This window comes from Mytilus californianus, unplaced genomic scaffold (genome assembly GCF_021869535.1).
Source record: "Mytilus californianus isolate M0D057914Y unplaced genomic scaffold, xbMytCali1.0.p SCAF_8, whole genome shotgun sequence".
Taxonomy (NCBI): domain Eukaryota; kingdom Metazoa; phylum Mollusca; class Bivalvia; order Mytilida; family Mytilidae; genus Mytilus; species Mytilus californianus.
In genome coordinates, this window is record NW_026262734.1 from 111,315,026 (window position 1) to 111,334,538 (window position 19,513).

General features: G+C 32.9%; 2 protein-coding genes across 3 annotated transcripts; both read left to right on the forward strand.

Annotated features, from left to right (window-relative positions):
• Window positions 1-468: 468 nt before the first annotated feature.
• On the forward strand, window positions 469-7,846 carry LOC127711460 (uncharacterized transmembrane protein DDB_G0289901-like). 2 transcript variants are annotated; one of them, XM_052217525.1, is made up of 6 exons: window positions 469-504; window positions 1,240-1,309; window positions 2,323-2,505; window positions 4,031-5,473; window positions 5,933-6,154; window positions 7,621-7,846. In XM_052217525.1, exons 2-6 carry the CDS (start codon window positions 1,249-1,251, stop codon window positions 7,629-7,631), a joined length of 1,920 nt encoding a protein of 639 aa, XP_052073485.1. In that variant the 5' UTR covers window positions 469-504; window positions 1,240-1,248; the 3' UTR covers window positions 7,632-7,846. The 2 variants fall into 2 exon arrangements, with proteins under 2 accessions (XP_052073485.1, XP_052073486.1); XM_052217526.1 differs by having other exon boundaries at window positions 5,936-6,154.
• A 4,607-nt stretch (window positions 7,847-12,453) lies between these two features.
• LOC127712979 (uncharacterized) lies at window positions 12,454-18,194 on the forward strand. Its single transcript, XM_052219561.1, has 6 exons — window positions 12,454-12,474; window positions 14,583-14,655; window positions 15,024-15,167; window positions 15,590-15,898; window positions 17,586-17,701; window positions 17,765-18,194. The coding sequence occupies exons 1-6, from the start codon at window positions 12,454-12,456 to the stop codon at window positions 17,891-17,893; spliced, it is 792 nt and encodes a 263-aa protein (XP_052075521.1). The 3' UTR covers window positions 17,894-18,194.
• The last annotated feature ends 1,319 nt before the right edge of the window (window positions 18,195-19,513 follow it).

Consider the following 19,513-nt stretch of genomic DNA (forward strand, 5'->3'; position numbering starts at 1 on the left):
ACAATTTTATGTTTTCAAGACGTTCGTGTAATTGACGATCGCGTGCCTGGCGGTCATTGAAAGGGACACTAATGCAAATTCGCATGCCTTTTAACCTTTGACCGTACAGTAAAATGCTTTTTAACATAGTATTACAAAGTTCTTAAATTATGCATCTTCTTAATTGTTTTGTTACATGTAAACAGTTGTTTTTATTGCAGTGTATTGAAGTCTGATAGCGCATGCCATAGATAGCATATAATCATGTTTACATGAAAAGAACAATATATAATTATTTGTAAACAAAGACTTACAACACCTCTGGTCATTTTTACATCCAAAACTTGTAGCAAAATATTTACAAGCTATGTTTTCTTGTCAATTTCTGCATTATTAATTATTTATGTCTAGGGTAGAAAACTTGTAATTAGTCTTAAGTAGTATGCTTTTTAGGGGTTATATATAGAAAACAAATGTTTTCATGAAGTACATTTTCGTCCTGAACATAAGGGTTCGGTTGGATAGGTAAGACGGATTTTTTTCTATACAGATTATTAATTGAGAAGCATTTATTTACAGATATTTATTCTACTTTTTGATGGTAAAAAAGTCACATAAATTTGTACAATTTGTTTGGAAATATATGAAGATAGCTTATCTTGAATATTTAACGAAAGTTAATTTTATTTAAACAAAATTACTAATATATACCAAAGATAAGTATTGAGTAAATTTTTATAGTAAATGCCAGTAATCAAGTAACCCTGACTTATTGAGAAATAACAAAAGTAGTAAATTTACTGATAAAATAATTCTAAGAAACATAAAAAAATCTTTACTGTTCGATAACACAAAAAGCAAACTTTGTCAATAAAAAGATGACATATTTTTTTTCGAATAATTCAAAATTATCGGTAGCTTATAAAATAACTGTTGATACATCGGATATCCTTGTCGCAAACTTTGAAAACAAAATTTATTGATTACACAATGCAAAAAAAAACGAAAATATTTTCATCGATACTTTCATTTCCATGTTTATTACAAACATCGTTAGGCTTTCTGTAATTCTTGAAACATGTAATATTGAGTTTAATTTCACGGGGAGGGAAAATTAAAAATGAATCTCGTTAAATCTTACCGCCAGGGCAAGTAACTAAGAGTGCAATCATCTTCTTGTTGATATTTTGCTTTACAAATATCAAAGGGGTATGTGAACTGATTATGTCTTCATGTACATATATATTCTTCTTCTAACAGAAATCCAGTATGCATCTGTCCCTGCAATTGTTACTCAGTGTTCTAGGATTGTCTCTAGCAGACGACATTTGTAAGTATGAACTAAATACAAACACGTTTAACCCCGCCACATTCTGTATGTGCCTATCCCAAGTAAGGAGCCTGTAGGTGGTTGTCGTTGGTTCATGTCTGTCATATTTGTTCTTCGTAAATTGTATTGTTATACATTACGCCGTTAGTTTTCTTTTTTGATTTTTTTCACATTTTTTATGTCGGGGCCTTTTATAGCCGACTATACGGTATGGGTTTTTCTCATTGTTGAAGACCGAACTGTTGCATATAATTGCTTACATCAACTTCATTTGAACTTTGGTGGGTAATTATCGCAATTGGCAATAATACCACATCTCCTTATTTTTATTTATATCAAAGTTATTATTTTTTTTCAAAATAACGTATATGTATGGTTGACAATGAGACAACTTTCTATAAGAGACGGAGAAGTTTAACTTGTTTCCTGTTTTGATAATTAATGAGAAGGACATGCCAAACTAAAATAAAATGTTTATTTAAAGTAAAACTAAGTCGTGTCGTACATGCCTAAATTAATTCACTTTGATTCGGATGTAGTTCGATGTAAAAATATACAATTCACAATACTGAATCAAAATGAATTTATACCTGAATGTACGTATAGCCCTTGCAAATTTTATTTTTATGAATGTCAAAATGTACAAAAGAAATGTACCTTATTGTATATCATTTTGACTCTTTAATGTTCAAATCTCACTGATGATCTTCGAACTTCAAATCTTGACCTTATGAGTGAACAAATTCAGGTGAAACCAGTCATACATCTTTCCTAGTCCCACAGTTATAAGATCGAAACAGTGACATTTTTATCCTTGCAAAAAAGAAAAAAAAACGAAGAAAGAAAATAAATTAAAAGGCCAAATAAATGAATATAAAAATAAACCAATAAGACATGTGTATTAAACCTTTCCAATCATAAATTTTAAATGACAAAACATTTTTCTATTTACCATTGCAAAATTAGCTTAAACATTATATATATGAAAAGTAATTTGTTTTATCATTTGTTAGGGAACTTTGGTGACTGGGATGATGACTATTCATACAACGGATATCAACCAACTGGTTTACTGCGTGGTGGTAGCCAAAGTTTTATGAGATATCCAACTTATCGCAGTTACAACAGGGGAAGTCGAGGTGTATCATCAGGATTTCGAGGAAATCGAGGAGGATCGTCAGGATTTCGAGGAAGCCGTAAGTGTCTTAAGATTTACTGTTCACAATCTGATTTAAATACAGATCCTGAATCCACTCTTTACTTACACTCCGTTCTACTTTTAACGACTTTTCGGGATCCTTTGGTTTTGTCGTGATAATACACGTCTTAATATTTTTGAAAGCTGAACATCATTGGCTGATTTAATAGTTACTAGAACAGGAAGTAGAATGATGTGTTGCCAAATGATTGTAAGGGAAGCATGGACATATGATATGAGGGTATGGAGGGGTTTACAGAATAGGGAATAATAAGCAAAGTAAAAAAAAAGAATAGAGAAAAATAGGCAATAAAAGTAAAGAGAAGAGAATAATGGGATAATATAAGATATTTTATTGGTTTAAAATCCAAAATTATAGGATTGTTACCAAAGACAGTAAACATTGGCTATACATAAACATGCAATCATATATCTGTCCACATTTATAAACATTGTATATATAAATTTGTATATCCCCTACATTATTAACAAGAAAATATGGTTACATTATTATATATATCTAATCTCTGCTGAGGAGGTTTCTAGAATAATTCTTATTATATCATTCTCACCACACGTATACAAAAATTTAAATCTTGCTTCATTATTCATATTTAAAAAAGAGGGAACTATTTCACTTATTTTAGAAAATGATTGTTCTCTAATTGTACATGTATTTCATTTTGCACATTTTATAGTGAAATGAAATTCATCTTCTACTTCTACTTGTAAAAGACACAAGGGACACATTCTTTCTTCTAAAGGAGTTTTAGTATGTTGACCTTGTTCAATTTTAAGAACACTATTACTTTCTTGATTTTGGCAAAATGTCCTATTACTTTTTTTTCAATGCTTAACATTAAATAGGTTTTCAATTTGTAATTTTCTTTAAGCTGTCTGTATGTTCTGAGCTTATTACCGTTCAATGATTTATCATCGCAAAACATATTTTCTTTCCAATAATTCAGGTATCTATCATTAAGTTTGTTATGAAGTGCGTACAATAAAAGCCTTTTTGAAATAGTATCCTAATTTTCCAACACATGTGAAAAAATTAATGTAGCAAGTAACTGTTCAATCTGTCTTGCAAATCCATTGGCAGGTTTGAACTATATACATCTTTAAGTAAACAATTATTACCAGATTTTATCACATGCAACCAGAAGCCAATTGACTGTTATAAAGCTTCTATAAAAACTGGATACATACCATGTTCAGCTAGTACTGCTAAATTGACAGCTGTTTTATTTACTCCAATTAAAGTTTTTGTAAATTTAATCTGAATTTTAATGGTAGCCATTGACCAATATTTTGACTCTAGATTTGTAATATCTTTAATCCTATAAGGAGACCAAACTTTACTACAATAAAGAATGCTAAATTAGAAAGAATAGAGAAAAATGGGCACAAAAAATAAAGAATAAATAAATGAAGGATTCCCCATCCAGACCCTCATAAATATTTTTTTTCATGTTACATTTTTATAACATGTAATGAAACTTTTGATTGATTATTTTTTTCAGTTGGATCCACCGGACTCTCATATAATACTGGGTATAGTCAAAATAAAGGATACGGTTCCTATGGTAACAGTTATAGCGGAAGTCGAGGTTATGGCTCCAATGGCATCAACTATGGTAGTGGAATGTTAACGACTGGATCCTTAGGTACGTCGATAAGGCCATCAGGGAGGTCTAGATATTATTCGAAAAGTTCATCAATTATTAGACCAAGAGGCAATATTGGAAACAATTTTGGAATAAGGTCTCTCAATGACGACGACGATTTTGATGATATCAACATTGGTGTTCTTGGTCCTTCTGTTGCTAGGGCACAAACCGGAAGTCGATCTGTACGACCAACAATTAAGAATCATCAAAGAAAATCTGCTATTAGACCTTTAATAAACAATGTGCCGTCACCGATCAATATTGGAAGATCTTTTGATAACGACGAAGATGAAATAAATAGAGGAGTTCTTGGGCCTGCTGTTGTTAGAAGCGGAGGCAGTAGAGCTTCCATACGGCCAATAGCCAAGAAAACGTATCACAGGAAACTAGCCTCTGTTCGAACCACTGGTAGTGCTGGTGTGGCACCATCACCTGTGAGAACATCTTTTGACGACAACGGAGATGACTTTGACGACGATAATGGTATTCTAGGTTTCAGTTCTGCAGGTCGACCTTCTGGTATAGCAAGAAAAATATCTCCAAGACTGGGATCCATTGGTAGATCATCTATTGGAATACAACCATCGTTTGGTAATGATAGAGATGACTTTGACGACGATAATGGTATTCTAGGTTTCAGTTCTGCAGGTCGACCTTCTGGTATAGCAAGAAAAATATCTCCAAGACGGGGATCTATTGGTGGATCATCTATTGGAATACAACCATCGTTTGATAATGATAGAGATGACTTTGATAGAGATATACAAGACGATTTCAATGGGGATTTTCAAGATGACTTTAATGGTGGAATACGTGGGGCGTCTATAAATAGAAATGGTGGAATACTTGGGGCGTCTGTAAATAAAGCTGGGCCGACTTCAACGGGATCAATTACAGGTAGTCTGGGACCTGCTATAAACAGGGGTGGACATTCATCGCAGTCAAAATCTACTTACTACCACAGAAAACCACACCAGAATATACATGTAACGCATGTACATAAATATCGACCGGATTACGATGAAGACAATTTTGGAAGTGCACCAGTATTTAACAGTAGACCACTATACGGTGGATATGCTGGATATGGTACACAGTATCCACAATATGGGTCATATGGTTATAGAAGCGGTAACAGTTATGCCAATGGAGGCGGATTTGGAAGCGGAAACTTTGGTGGTGGATCTGGTTTTAGGGGTCGCTTCCGAGGTTCTGGCGGAGGAAGTGGTGGACGTGGCGGTTCCGGTTCCGGTGGTGGAGAAAGTGATGATTTTGATTTCGATGATGACGAAAGTGGTAAGTATACGTTGAACAACTTCCTTTTTAATATGTCTTTAATAAAACAATTTTGATACTACAACTGATTTTGCTTGGTACAGATACATTGAGAAAAAACACCAAAGATAGGCGAACAAATTATAACTGTGTACTGAGGTAATCTATCATTTAAAAAAATGTCTTATATCTCAGGAATTCAATATCAAGTCTTTTGATAGGCCCTTTCACGGTTATTTCAGCCATATTGAATAGGGGAAGATTTTCATAGTGGAGGTGAAAATCCTTAAAAAACACGGGACAACATAATTGATACAGAACAGTTGCTTAGAAACATGCATATGTTTTCCCTTTCTTTATTACTATTTCCCCCTCCATCAAAAAAATTTGTCCCTATTCAATATATTTTTTAATGGCCTATTTTTAAAAAAAAATCTTATTTGACAAGAGTATAAGATAAATTTATCATCAATATTTCAGCAGGATCTAGCGGTAGTTCTGGCAGCGGAGGTGGATTCGGCGGTGGATTTAATGGTCTGGGTGGTATTGGTGGTGTAGCAGGACGATTTGTCGGTGGAGGTTTTGGATCAGTTGGTGGTATTGGTAGTATCGGTGGCAACCAAGGTCGCTATTACGGATATGGAGTATATCCTAACAGTAAAAATATTAACCACTATGCTAACTATAAGAATAGTTACAGAAGTAAGTACTTAGATTAAATATCAGCAGACATCAGCATACTATCATACACCAAATGCGAATAATTTACAAATATATTGAGAACATTATGCACTGTCCGGCGAGAATCTTACTAAATTATTATTCCATCCCGAGACCGTAATTTTGTATACTTTTGAAAGCACCGTAGAAGTATTGACAATCAACGTTCTTATAACCTCTTAACCATCTTACGTGAAACCGACATAGTGTTTCACTATATCATGTATATGCTTAAGTCCATTTTGACAAAATGAAACATCAGTGAACACGGTTTGACTATACTGACAAGTTGCTTAAACGATACTCTCCGATAACAACGCTTTTATAATTTTATTTATAATTTTCCCTCGAATGAAACTCGTTTTTATCTATATTGCCCTTAGGACCGTCAAAACCATTTCTTATTACATAGGAATTGGGGATATCTTTATCAAAGAGATTCTTTATCCTTAGAACCTGTCGCAAAAAAAAAAACACCACCAAAATATACCAATTTAAAAAAAGAGCTATATGACATGCGCGATGACACGTAAACAATCTTCCATATCGAACTTTTTCTATACATGATCAATTGAGGGGGATGACACCTTTTTAGTATGTGGGATATAGGGGTAAAAAAGTGGGGATTAAGGGTATAGGGGGTAAGGAAAATAGGGATGTGGGATATAGGGGATGAAAAAAGTGGGGATAAAGGGTAAAGGGGGTAAGGAAAATAGGGATGTGGGATATAGGGGATGAAAAAAGTGGGGATAAAGGGTAAAGGGGGTAAGGAAAATAGGGATGTGGGATATAGGGGATGAAAAAAGTGAGATCTAGGAAAAATCATCCGAAAGGGAAAAAAATTGGGAGGTGTCAAAAAATTACAAAAAAAAGCCGGTTTTGTTAAATGGCCAACCCCGTGTCGACCCCCTCATTAATTATCATTTGTGTTTTATGTTATTGTTTTGTGGTATTTTGTTTTTTATTCCCGTCAATGTGTTTTTTTCTCTTCATCAAACTATTTAAATTTGAATATGTGTTAAGTATATATCTGTGATCTCAGTATATTGTTATCTGTTAGCTATTTATTCTTATCACATAATTTCACTCTATAAAATAATATTTTAATCACACAACATTACCTAGAACGTAAATACTACGATTCTTTAAATAAATAATGAAATAAATCATAAATTTTAAACTGATATATTCCGGATAAAATGTATAAACGAAGTCCTTTTTTATTTAAATATTTTCAAGGCTCAAAGGTCATCCTGGCTCTTTTTAATTGATACAATTGGATAATGGTAATGTTTGTGTAATTAACCTGTAACAGCAGTGGTACTAAATGCATTATAAACCTGTTAGCTAAATTATTTTATATATTACATGCATTACGCTACACGTACGACCGAATTCGTTTAATGTATTGGCATAATTAGTCTAACAACCTACTTTCTTCATTACAGAGTCATACTAATGGATTTTATGACCTGTGGACATATTGACTGGACAAAGAGGTCATATTGGTCATTATGAGATTTGACATGTCATATTTACGTATGTCAAAGTGTGACTTCATGCAATAAACTGACTGATTTGTGAGAATCTATGGGAGGTTATCTGTCTTCAATCCGGTTTACAACTTGTTAGATCTCGAAACTGATAAGTTTTTAATAAATGTATTAAACTGGTTTTACTTATTCCCACTAGACATTTTTTATGGCATACAGTTCGATCTTATTATTTTGAATGTTTGTGTGTCATGGATGACAATTGACTTGACTTGTTGTTTTGTAAGAATATAACCAACAGAAGTAAATCAAAATTCTCAATTTGATTTCAAATCTTCCAGTATACCGACACCTACATCACAAGAACAAAGGAACACTCAGTGGTAGTTGCATTTTATTTCGCCATTTAAAAAACAAAACAAAACAAACTGGAACAATTCAACTTCTTGATAATAGCATACGAGTATAAAGGAGAAAATTTACATTGCTTAATATTTTTCCTTTCTAAAATATGCCAAAATGTACATGTATGTGCGACTTCATGATGTATAAATATTGCGTATAATATCGTTTCATCTTGGCCTCTTGTAAATGTTCTAAAACTAATCGTTCAGTGCTTTTAACTAGTCCCTTAACTACTATCATCACCTTTGGTAATAAAAATGGGAAATGAAAATAGTGGAATTAACTATTTTTGGAGTTTAAAAAATGTTTATGATTCGGTTGAGTGTTGACTTTTAGACTCTCTACACTTCACTTCCACAAAATCTTGTCAAACGAAAGTTTTCCTATTCAATAAAATTGTCCTTTCCTAGATTAAGATATTTCATTTTTTTTCACGGGAAACTCTACACAAACTTTACGACAAAAGGCACGATTTTCGTTCTCTGGTGATATTTTTTCTTTTTTTGGATGGTGGGAAAGTGTCTTTGGCCTCATCTTACGGTGTTTATATATCCATCTCATCACTATGGCCGTGTAACGTAATCTATGTATTACTGGAAATTATCAAGTCAAGGATTTCGTTACCATAAATTGCTTTTAAAACCTTTACTCATTTTTTTCATATATACAAAGATTTGGTTTGAAAGTTTGGCTGTACCTGTAGAAAACTTATTGCAAACGGGATAGCACACCTTAATTTTTCGGTGATGTTGTTTATCGAGCTCAAAAATTAGGATACGATCCGGGTAAACTTATCGATCCTCCATATAAACTTACAAGGTAAAAATATAACACTGTAATTAGATCTTTGAATGTTGTTTTTATTTGCATACATATTGATTTTGTTATACCAAACTAAATATCATTGCTATACACCTGTACAACATTCATGGTCCTACATTCTGTCGACACCTATTTTGGCATTGCTCTAGATCATGTTTTTCTCTGACTGTTAATAACATCATTGCACTTAATTCATTAGATATTGAATGTGTATTGGTTGATATTTCAGTTTTATATTCATGATTTTTTATTGGCTTTGAGCTGTACTTTGTGTCTTTAGTGTTTTTATTAGTTGTTTTTTGTATTTTGTGAAGATCTGTTGAGTTAATCCCTTTTTAAGTGATTTTTTATAGTTTGTTCTTATGTTGTGCTTTTACACGACTGTCCCAGGTAAGAAGGAGGGTTGGGTGCCCGCAAACATGTTTTACCCCACACTCTCTATGTGCCAGTCCCAAGTCAGGAGCCTGTAATTCAGTGGTTGTCGTTCCTAGCTGTATATCATATTTATTTTTCGTTAATTGTTTTACCTTTTTCATTTAGAGCCTTTGATAATTTCCTATGCAGTAATGGATTTGCTCAATGTTTAAGAAGATATGGTGACCCAGAGTGTCCAACTTCTACGCCATTTGGGCTCTGATGGAGAGTTGTCTCATTGACAATCCTACCACAGCTTCTTACTTCTATATTATGTGTGGTATAATTTGGTTGGCCATGATACTGCGTGAACTTCATATATTTAGGCTTTTTAATTTGAATTCGTACCAACAATTTATCTGCACCAGGAAAATATTGCGTCAACATTTTTGAAAACAAATGTAACAGTGAAAGAAACAAATGTAGAATTTAATATCTAAAAGGGCCTAACCTAAATGGAATAGTCAAAACTGTCAACTTTGACTAAGGGAGCTACCATTTGATTTTTAGGGGGGGGGGGGGGGGGGGGCTAAGATGAAATTTGAAAAAAAGGCAGGACATGAGTTTTAAATTCAAAAAAAGGCAGGATGAACAACTTCGCAAAAAAAAAAAGGCAGGATGACAATTTATGTAAAAAAAGTCAGGATAAACTAATAAAAAAAAAGGCAGGACCGAATAGAGTGAAAATAAAAAGGCAGGACAGAGTTTACAACTAAAAAAAAATGCGGGACAAAATTTTTCATCCTAGCCCCCCATAAAAAATCAAATGGTACAATGTAGCTCCCTAAAGGAATTAAAACCTAACATTCTGTAAAATTTCTTAAATTCATCAGATGATACTTCATTAAAATTTACCCAATTTATCGTTGGTAAAATTTGCAATGCCGAAACATACATAACTGGAGGGTACGTACCATCCATTATCAGGAAATTTACCTCTAGTAAATTGGTAAAGTAAGTAAGTAAGTAAGTAAATTTTATTTAGAGTCGGGCATGATTTGTACAATTCAACAAGGTAAACATGAGCTCTGTAGACCTCTTAACCGACTTAGTATATGATAATGCCGATGACACACTCGTTATTTATAAACAAACAGTTATTTTCAAATTTCATTTGTGGTTAAGTAAATAATATGAAAACAATATTGGTAAAACGGAAGAGGAATTTGTCCACGGACAAGGAAGCCCTTGTTTTGATCAGATGAGTTATTGGTTCTGCAAATAAGGCCAATTGTAATACAAGAAACATGTCAAATTGAATCCCGATCATTGTTCGATATTTTATTCTCAAAATGCGGAAAAAAGATACCAAGGGATTAATACAAATCACGTGTCGAAAAGGAAATAATTATGCAACAAAAGACAAAAATATTAAGACATCATCATTTAGTCTTCTACAATATGTCGTGTGCTAAATCGCCCTGAGTCTGAAAAGTATAAATTAAAATCAAATTCTACAAATAGTATAAACACTAAGTCATGGCATCATACAATTATTGACGATATTCTGGACTTCAAACAGAAATACGAAAAAAAGGCGGATTATTTAGATCTCAATTCTATCCCCTTTATATTGATCAGTTGACCAAAAAAAGGCATACAAAGAATGAACAATACAAATAGCGATGCAGTAGATCACTTATCACTATACAAGTAATATAATACACAAAAACACTTGTACAAACAAAAAATTTATCGTATCAAAGAATATTCGGAGTTTCAGAGACAAGTTCAGTGTTCCTAGTAACTGATAATACAAAATCATCCAATATATACTCTAATATCCGCGGCTGTACTGTACATAAGATTCAACGGTATAAACAGTTCATTAACACATGATATTGAGCAAGGCCCATAACAAACCTGTGCAGAATTCCAATGCAAACGGACATTTTTATCTTGCGTTAGACTATAAAGCGAATTGATTCATCCCTAAATTATATTAGACGCATTGATTGAATTACAGAAGAATAATTATAACCGTAATCAGTCTATGAAGCCAAAAAGACACATCTAAAGGTAAAAAAAAACAGATATGGTTTTACCTGCGTCGCCAAGGGCGAAAGCAGGTCAAGTAATCGCCCCACTCCGTCCGTTCGAAAAACCATTGGTAGAAAACTTTTGTCACACTTTTCTTGGCTATGATGGAAGGGAAAGATTTTATATTTGTTCTGCAGCTTGATAATGTTCAGTTGTAGCGTGTCAGCCATTTTTACACATACCGTGCAGTCAATTCTTGGTTGTCGATAGTTTTATGTTTACACATACCGTGCAGTCAATTCTTGGTTGTCGATAGTTTTATGTTTACACATACCGTGCAGTCAATTCATGGTTGTCGATAGTTTTATGTTTACACATACCGTGCAGTCAATTCATGGTTGTCGATAGTTTTATACTTAACAACACTCATTGTACAACAAAGCATTTCTTCAATCTTTTCTTGGCTTCCATGGAGTGGAATGATAATCTATGCTGAAGTATGCATGTTACCTCAATCAATTACATTCAGCGGCGCAAGTCCATACCCAGTATTAGTCTTCCATGGAGTGGAATGATAATCTATGCTTAAGTATGCATGACACCATAATCAATTACATTCAGCGGCGCAAGTCCAGACCAGGTATTGGTCTTAGTGCCGAATAATATTACTATAAAAAGCTGGATATGAATTATTACTTTTTATTAAATTCCTTGAATGGGTATCATACTTCTATGATAAATCTCTATATTTGTTATTATTTAAAAAAAAAATCCACAATTCAATTGATATCTATAAACTCTAAAAAGGTTTAAGTAATGAAAATATTGCGGTCATTTCAATCTGATAGGTCAATGTAAACACGGGCATATCGAACTAACTGAAAATTATACTCTTCGGTTTAAAAAGCACCCAAAACGGAACATTTCCACCAACTTATGGTATATTCTATATACACGTCATATTTCCCGCTTATGGTGTCACTTATGCTGACTGCTCCGTATCATCCGAGTTCAATATAAAATAAAATGTGGAATGATTGCCAATAACGTGAATGTTAGTAACAATCGACCAACGTACGGCTTTCAAAAACGAGCAAAACCCACTTATGGTGTCACTTATGCTGACTGCTCCGTATCATCCGAGTTCAATATAAAATAAAATGTGGAATGATTGCCAATAACGTGAATGTAAGTAACAATCGATTTACGTACGGCTTTCAAAAACGAGCAAAACCCGTAAACACGGTATTCGGGGGGTTCATGTTGCCAATCTGTAGTTTTTTGTGAAGTGCTTGTGGACTGTTGTATATGTGTTTGTCTTTTTTTTTTACCATAATGGTGTTGGTTGTCTTTTAGACTTAGCGTTTGCCGCTGAATGACTCTTAAGTTTTTATCTGTGTTTATTGTACAAATTAAGCAATATTCAAGTGATATGTTGTGATGTTACACTATTGTTTCAGATAAGGGTGAAGGCTTGGTACCATTGAAACGTTTAAACCCGCTGCAATTGTTTGCACCTGTCCTAAGTCAGGAATCTGATGTTCAGTAGTTGTCGTTTGTTGATGTGGTTCATAAGTGTTTCTCATTTCTCGTTTTTTATATAGATTAGACCGTTGGTTTTCCCGTTTGAATGGTTTTACACTAGGAATTTTTGGGGCCCTTTATAGCTTGCTGTTTGGTGTGAGCCAAGGCTCTGTGTTGAAGACCGTACTTTGACCTATAATGGTTTACTTTTATAAATTTTGACTTGGATGGAGAGTTGTCTCATTGGCACTCATACCACATCATATATCTATATGGCTTTGAAAATAGTGCCACGTCAAGATCACTTGCTTTCTCATCGCTTTAAACTTATACCATACACATTCACTTAAATACGTGCAATGTGTCGATTGGTACAGGCACGTCCGTAAACAACATGTTATCGGTTTTCATACGATATGAAATGTTGTGATAGCACCAGGTGTCAAATGTTTTGCCAATAATACAACACATATTAAATAAAACGAAAAACTACTCTAGATAATAAGGATACATATATATATATAGAAATAAGGAGATGTGGTATGACTAATAATGAAACAACTGTCCACCAGAGCCTAATGAAGTGAATGTATATTGTATAAGATACTGTGATTTTGATCATAAAATTAATGATATTTTGCAAGTTCAAAGCATTATGAATTCAAGTTACGTGGCTTTGAAAATGGTGCCACGTCAAGATCACTTGCTTTCTCGTTGCTTAAAACTTATGCAATATACATTCACTTACATACTTGCAATGTATCGATAGTGGTACAAGCACAAGCTTGTGACAGCACCTGGTGTCAAATGCTTAGCCAATAAAACAACACATATTGATTAAAACGAAACACTGCTATGAATAATATAAGGATACATATATAAAAATAAGAAGATGTGGTATGATTGCAACTATCCACCACAGTCTAATGTGACGTGGATGTAAGAAACTATACGTCACCGTACGGCCTTCAACAATGAGCAAACTTCACACCGCACAGAAAGCTATAAATGGCCCTGACAAGACAAAAGGTAGAACATTTCAATCGAAAAAAAAATTAACGCACAAATATTCTACAAAACAATAAACGAAAAACAAATATGACAGACAGCATTAAATTTTTTTGAAAAATAGCCCTTTGCTTAAAATAAATTCAAGGAAACTTTAAGTTTTAAATAACCTAAATACTTAAATACAAATTGTCCCATTTATACAGTGAAAACTTAGTAACTTCAATTTATTTGGTCTTATCACCAAAATTAATATACCCACTTTTCATTGTTATCAAATATGCTAAAAATGTGTGACAACTCGGATCACAAACTGTCGACATTGTAATATTTTTTTGAACACCTACAAAAACTACTCTGGTAAAAAATGTATATTTCTTTGTACCTTTATTTTTTACATCCATGAAATGACCACTACAAGATTTTTCTAGTAAAACTAAAGCTCCTACACATTGAACAGGTAGAGCAAGTACAAAATGGTCAAAATAATTAATAGTATTAATCATTCTAATGGGGAAGTTGTGTATTTTTTGCATTTTAAGTATAAAACTGAAACGAGACAATAAAAGCGAGTATTTTTTTATCTAGGCTCAAAGGACAAAGGTCTTGGATATACATATTATATACATAAATTGTTTTAAATCTAGTGTCATTTTTTATGAGCCGTGTATGAGTTAACATATTTCCTCTTTTTTCATAATCAACGCGCTTTCGGTAATTTATTTCAGATTTATAAAAAAAAATAGAATATTATTGTTTTTCAGGATTGGAGGATGGAAAAACTGCTTGTATTCACGACGCTATTATTTATTGGAGCTACTGCCACAAATAACTACTGTGAGTGTAACAAACTTATAAAAAACAAATGTTTAGGCTTTTCACCAGCCTGGGGATGATTTTTTTTATTCCAATATTATATTCAGTGGACAGTTGTTACAGTATATTTTCTATCTACGATTATGTACAATTGTAATTAAGAATAATTGTAAAATTATGTGATATTTGAATCTAAAATTTCGTAGTACCTATATTTAAATTTAAACACTGACAATATTTGTATATTTTTTTGTTTGCATAAATTTCGTCTTTGTTTGATAAAATTTGACCAAAATGATAAATGGTTATATAATTGTTTTTTTTTTTGTGTTGACTAACATTAAAAGAAAGTCAGTTTTAAGTTTCATAGGAGTGTCTTATACTTACAGGGACGTATGAGCAAAATGAACCCCTCATTAATACAGGAAGTTTAGGTAACCCAGGTGGATGCCAATGCTCGTGCGAACCTGCTATAGAGCCACGTAGAGGGAGCGGCGCTTTATCAACAAACAGAAGACGCAGACGTAAAAACCGTAAGTTGGTATAGTTATAAGAATTCACTAAAGACTTTTTTATAAAAGTTCACAATTTTCACGATTATCATTTAAGACTTCATACTGGGAGAGCTATATTACCAAAATATCGCAAATTACCGCACTGTAATGTAAATAAAATTAAACTATTTCTATTGATATGTTTGAGAAGAACTTAGATAGTAACAGTTAAAAAATGTTAGTGAAATGAAAAAGAATTAAATCCAGTCTACAAATGTCAATACACATTTTCAGAGTGCGGGTAACGAAGGCACTAACTAGTCTGTTTTTTTTATAAGTTTGAAAAAAAATGTTTGGCGAGTGAAAGAAATTCTTTCCGAACATCTTATTTTTCAAAAGAAGAAAATAATGAATGCACTTTCAGTATCAACAAGTACATTTCTATTATTTTAATATCCTAGGCCGGAGACAGCGTCAACCAGTAATACCAGAAGTTATTCCTCAAACTCCTAATTTCATTGAAAGAGGCTCTCGTGGTATAAGAGTGACTGACCCAATACCAGAAACAAGGGGCCTAGGAGGTGGAATCAGAGCTCCAGTATCAAAAACACAACGTCGAATTGGTGTAGGAGATGCAGTTTTACGTGGCGTTGCTGGTTTTGAAGGAGGTGCACCGTCTAGTGGAGTTTTACAGCCAGAATATAGATTTGATAATGGACATGACAACGGTTTTGTGGATAACGGTTTTGATAATGGCATACATGGCAACGGTAAGTAAATATTAAAGAATTGAATGCTTCTTTTTGTAACTTCATTGGGGTGTAAAACCGTTGACCGAAGTACATTTTGTATGAAGCGCGGAAGCGCTTCATTCTAAAAATGTGCGCACTGTCAACGCTTTTACAACCCTATGAAGTTACAAAAAGAAGCATTCAATACTTATAATTACATTTTTTAGCTAGGGTCATGATAACACGATTTTTATCAAGTTTTTATTTAATTTACCTGTGCATTTTATTGTGGGACCTCGTGTCATCATGAATGATAAATTTTATTGTGTAATGAAGTTGATTAAGGAATAACGCCAGATTGCAGTTAGCCAATCAGAATAACGTATTATAATGAAACATACATCTAAAGTAATTATAAGCTTTTAGGTTAATCAGTACTTAATTTCATATATAGGTATATAACCTAATTTAAAAAAAAAATCTTCAACCCATATTTATTAGTCATGCATATGGATGCAAGAAAAGGAATGTCGAAGTATCCCAAAAACTAAATGACAGTACTTACAAATGGAAATACCATGCAGTTATACTTCAAAAATTGGAAAGCAAAAATATTGATACAAAACAAAAACTTAGAAAGATATACCTATCAATGCTGATTCAGAACTTTTGCTATTTGAACATCTTTGAAATCAAATGTGAAAGCGTATGGGGATATTTGACAACGGCGAAATGACAGGTATCCCAATATATCAATTGGAAATACACGTTTTTTGCTTTCATTTGTCATCCTTGGTTTGAGGCATTAAATATACCTAAAACGCAACCATTACTACATATTAAGGTTATTTTATTTATGTTTCCATATCTAAAATGCATTTGTTTATGTTGCCTTTACCTGAATAAATATTATTATTCTTATTATTATTATTATTATTATTATTATTATTATTATTATTATTATTATTATTATTATTATTATTATTATTATTATTATTATATCAACTAAAACACCTATTACGATTGGAAACAAAGTGGAATTATTACAGAATAAACCACAGTTTTGTATAAACAATTTATACCTTGTATCTGGGTAACTAGTATAATAGTCCCAGCTTGTATGAATTTAAGAATCTATTAAAGACTTTATTTAGAAAATCATTAGAAAAGTTATTTGGCGGTTAACCAACTCTTTAATGTTAACTCCCAACATATCAGATGGTCATATTCATTGTGGCTGGAACTGCTTATAACAAAGAAAATATATATTAGGATTCGAAAAGAAACTCAAAGTCAAGTTGTATTACTATTAGTAGAAGTTAAGCGTTCATTCCAAGATAAACAAACTTAAATTACAACTTAATTGCAAATGCAGGAGACGTTAAAGCACCATTGCAAACACATTTAATGCTAGAATCTTTCAACTTATATACATCTTTAGTAAAAGATTTCGTGTCACGAAAAGGTTGGATCATATAAGGTTAGGTCAAATAATCGGGTGGTACATTTTCGGTTTTGAATATCGATTCACATCACTAAAAACCAATAATTCCTGAAAAAGGAAATTGAAAAAAAAACAAAAAAAAAAACAAGGCAAAACAATTAGAAATGATTTGAAAAAAGTATGGTTTACTTTATTTCATGATCAATTTTTGATAATTTAATTTGTTGCAGATAATTATGTTAATAGATTATCAAGAATGAGTCTCAATAACTTTTTTGACAGCCATTGGTATTGATTCCAATGTGATTGGCGGCTCGACAGGCTTTCCAACAGAAGTAAATGGTGGTTTTGGTACAGATACTAATGTTGGATTCGTTGGTGATCCTAATGTGGGACAGGTTACTGAAACAAACGGCGGGATACAGGGCAGATTTAACATTGGTGATCCTAATGTGGGACAGGTTACTGAAACAAACGGCGGGATACAGGGCAGATTTAATGGAGATGGATTCTCTAATACAGGAAATATACGACAGGGGTCTTGGGGTTCAAAAAGTCGGAGGCGACATAGGAAAAAATACAAATATTAATTTTTAAAAATAATATGTATAGAGCAAATATGTTATTCACAAGTAGAAACAATGAACGAAAATATATTTTATTGACAACAGAAGCAATTAAAAACATCTTGCAATTTCGATACCCAGAACGTCATTAGTTTTCAGACGAACATGAAATTGTATAAGAACGTCTACTCTGAGGACTCCTTGCCTTGCAATAACTTGCCCAATTATTTTATACTATCGTGTATCATCGTGCATAATCGTGTATTGTCGTGTATCATTGTGTATGCTCGTATAATATCGTGATTAAATATATATTTAATGACAATGTTGTTTTTTCAAACACAATTTTAAGACAACAATATTGTCTTGTAATATAAAAAATAGGCTATGTATTATGATTGCCAGTGAGACAAATATCCGTAAAGAAAAAAGTGTACAAATATGTGAACAATTACAGGTCATCGCAGGGCCTTCAAAAATGAGCAAAGTCCATCCCGAATAGTAAGTTATAAAAGACCACGGTGTGACAAAATGCTAGGCAACTGTTAACCATAAATACATAAAAAGAAATAGACATATTAGTTTTAACCAATTGCTACTAACCGTATATTAAAATAAAACACGCCCACTAACCTCATATAAAATATACAGGGTCTCCACGTGTCTGCTTTTAACGAATGATATTCATAAAAATGTATCGGAGGTCAAATAAATTGTCATATACGAGTTTTATTGAAAGAAAATGTGGAGTTTATGTCATTAAAGCGTCTGTTTTAATGAATGTTTGTATCGCTTAAAGCTTAATATTTATGTTGTTCTTGCTCGTGCATTGTCTAACTTCATGCATTCTATAAACTGTTTACATTATTGTTTAGGGCCAGCTGAAGCCCACAAACGGATGCAGGATTCTCTCACTGCATTGAAGATCCATTGGTGGCCTTTGGCTGTTTTCTGCTCTTTGGTCGGTTGTTTTCTCTTTGACACATTCTCCGTTTCATTTCTCTATTCTATTTCCACGAACGATATAAAATTGGAAGGGTTAAGTTTTTTTAAAATACCTTGTTAAGTCCTGCAACATGTTTCGTTCATTATCCTAAATCAGGAATCGTATAACATGTTTCGTTCATTACCTGTTGTCCTAGTTCAGGAATCGTACAACATGTTTCGTTCATTACCTGTTGTCCTAGTTCAGGAATCGTACAACATGTTTCGTTCATTACCTGTTGTCCTAGTTCAGGAATCGTACAACATGTTTCATTCATTACCTGTTGTCATAGTTCAGGAATCGTACAACATGTTTCGTTCATTACCTGTCATAGTTCAGGAATCGTACAACATGTTTCGTTCATTACCTGTCCTAGTTCAGGAATCGTACAAAGGGAGATAATTCAGAAGTTTACCGTATCGTATAACATTCTGTTAATATTCAAGTATTTGCTGCTGAATTCCTACAATACAAGAAAAAAAAATCGCGTTTGAAAATACCTTTAAAATAATAGAAAAGAAAGGATATGGGGTATTCATCCATGACACACTCGGCCAAAACTAAAAAAAAGAAAAGGAATAGCGCAAAGTTCATTAACTTTGTGAAGATCATTAGGATCATAGCAAAGTGAAAACAAGGAATAAATGCAATTGACCAGA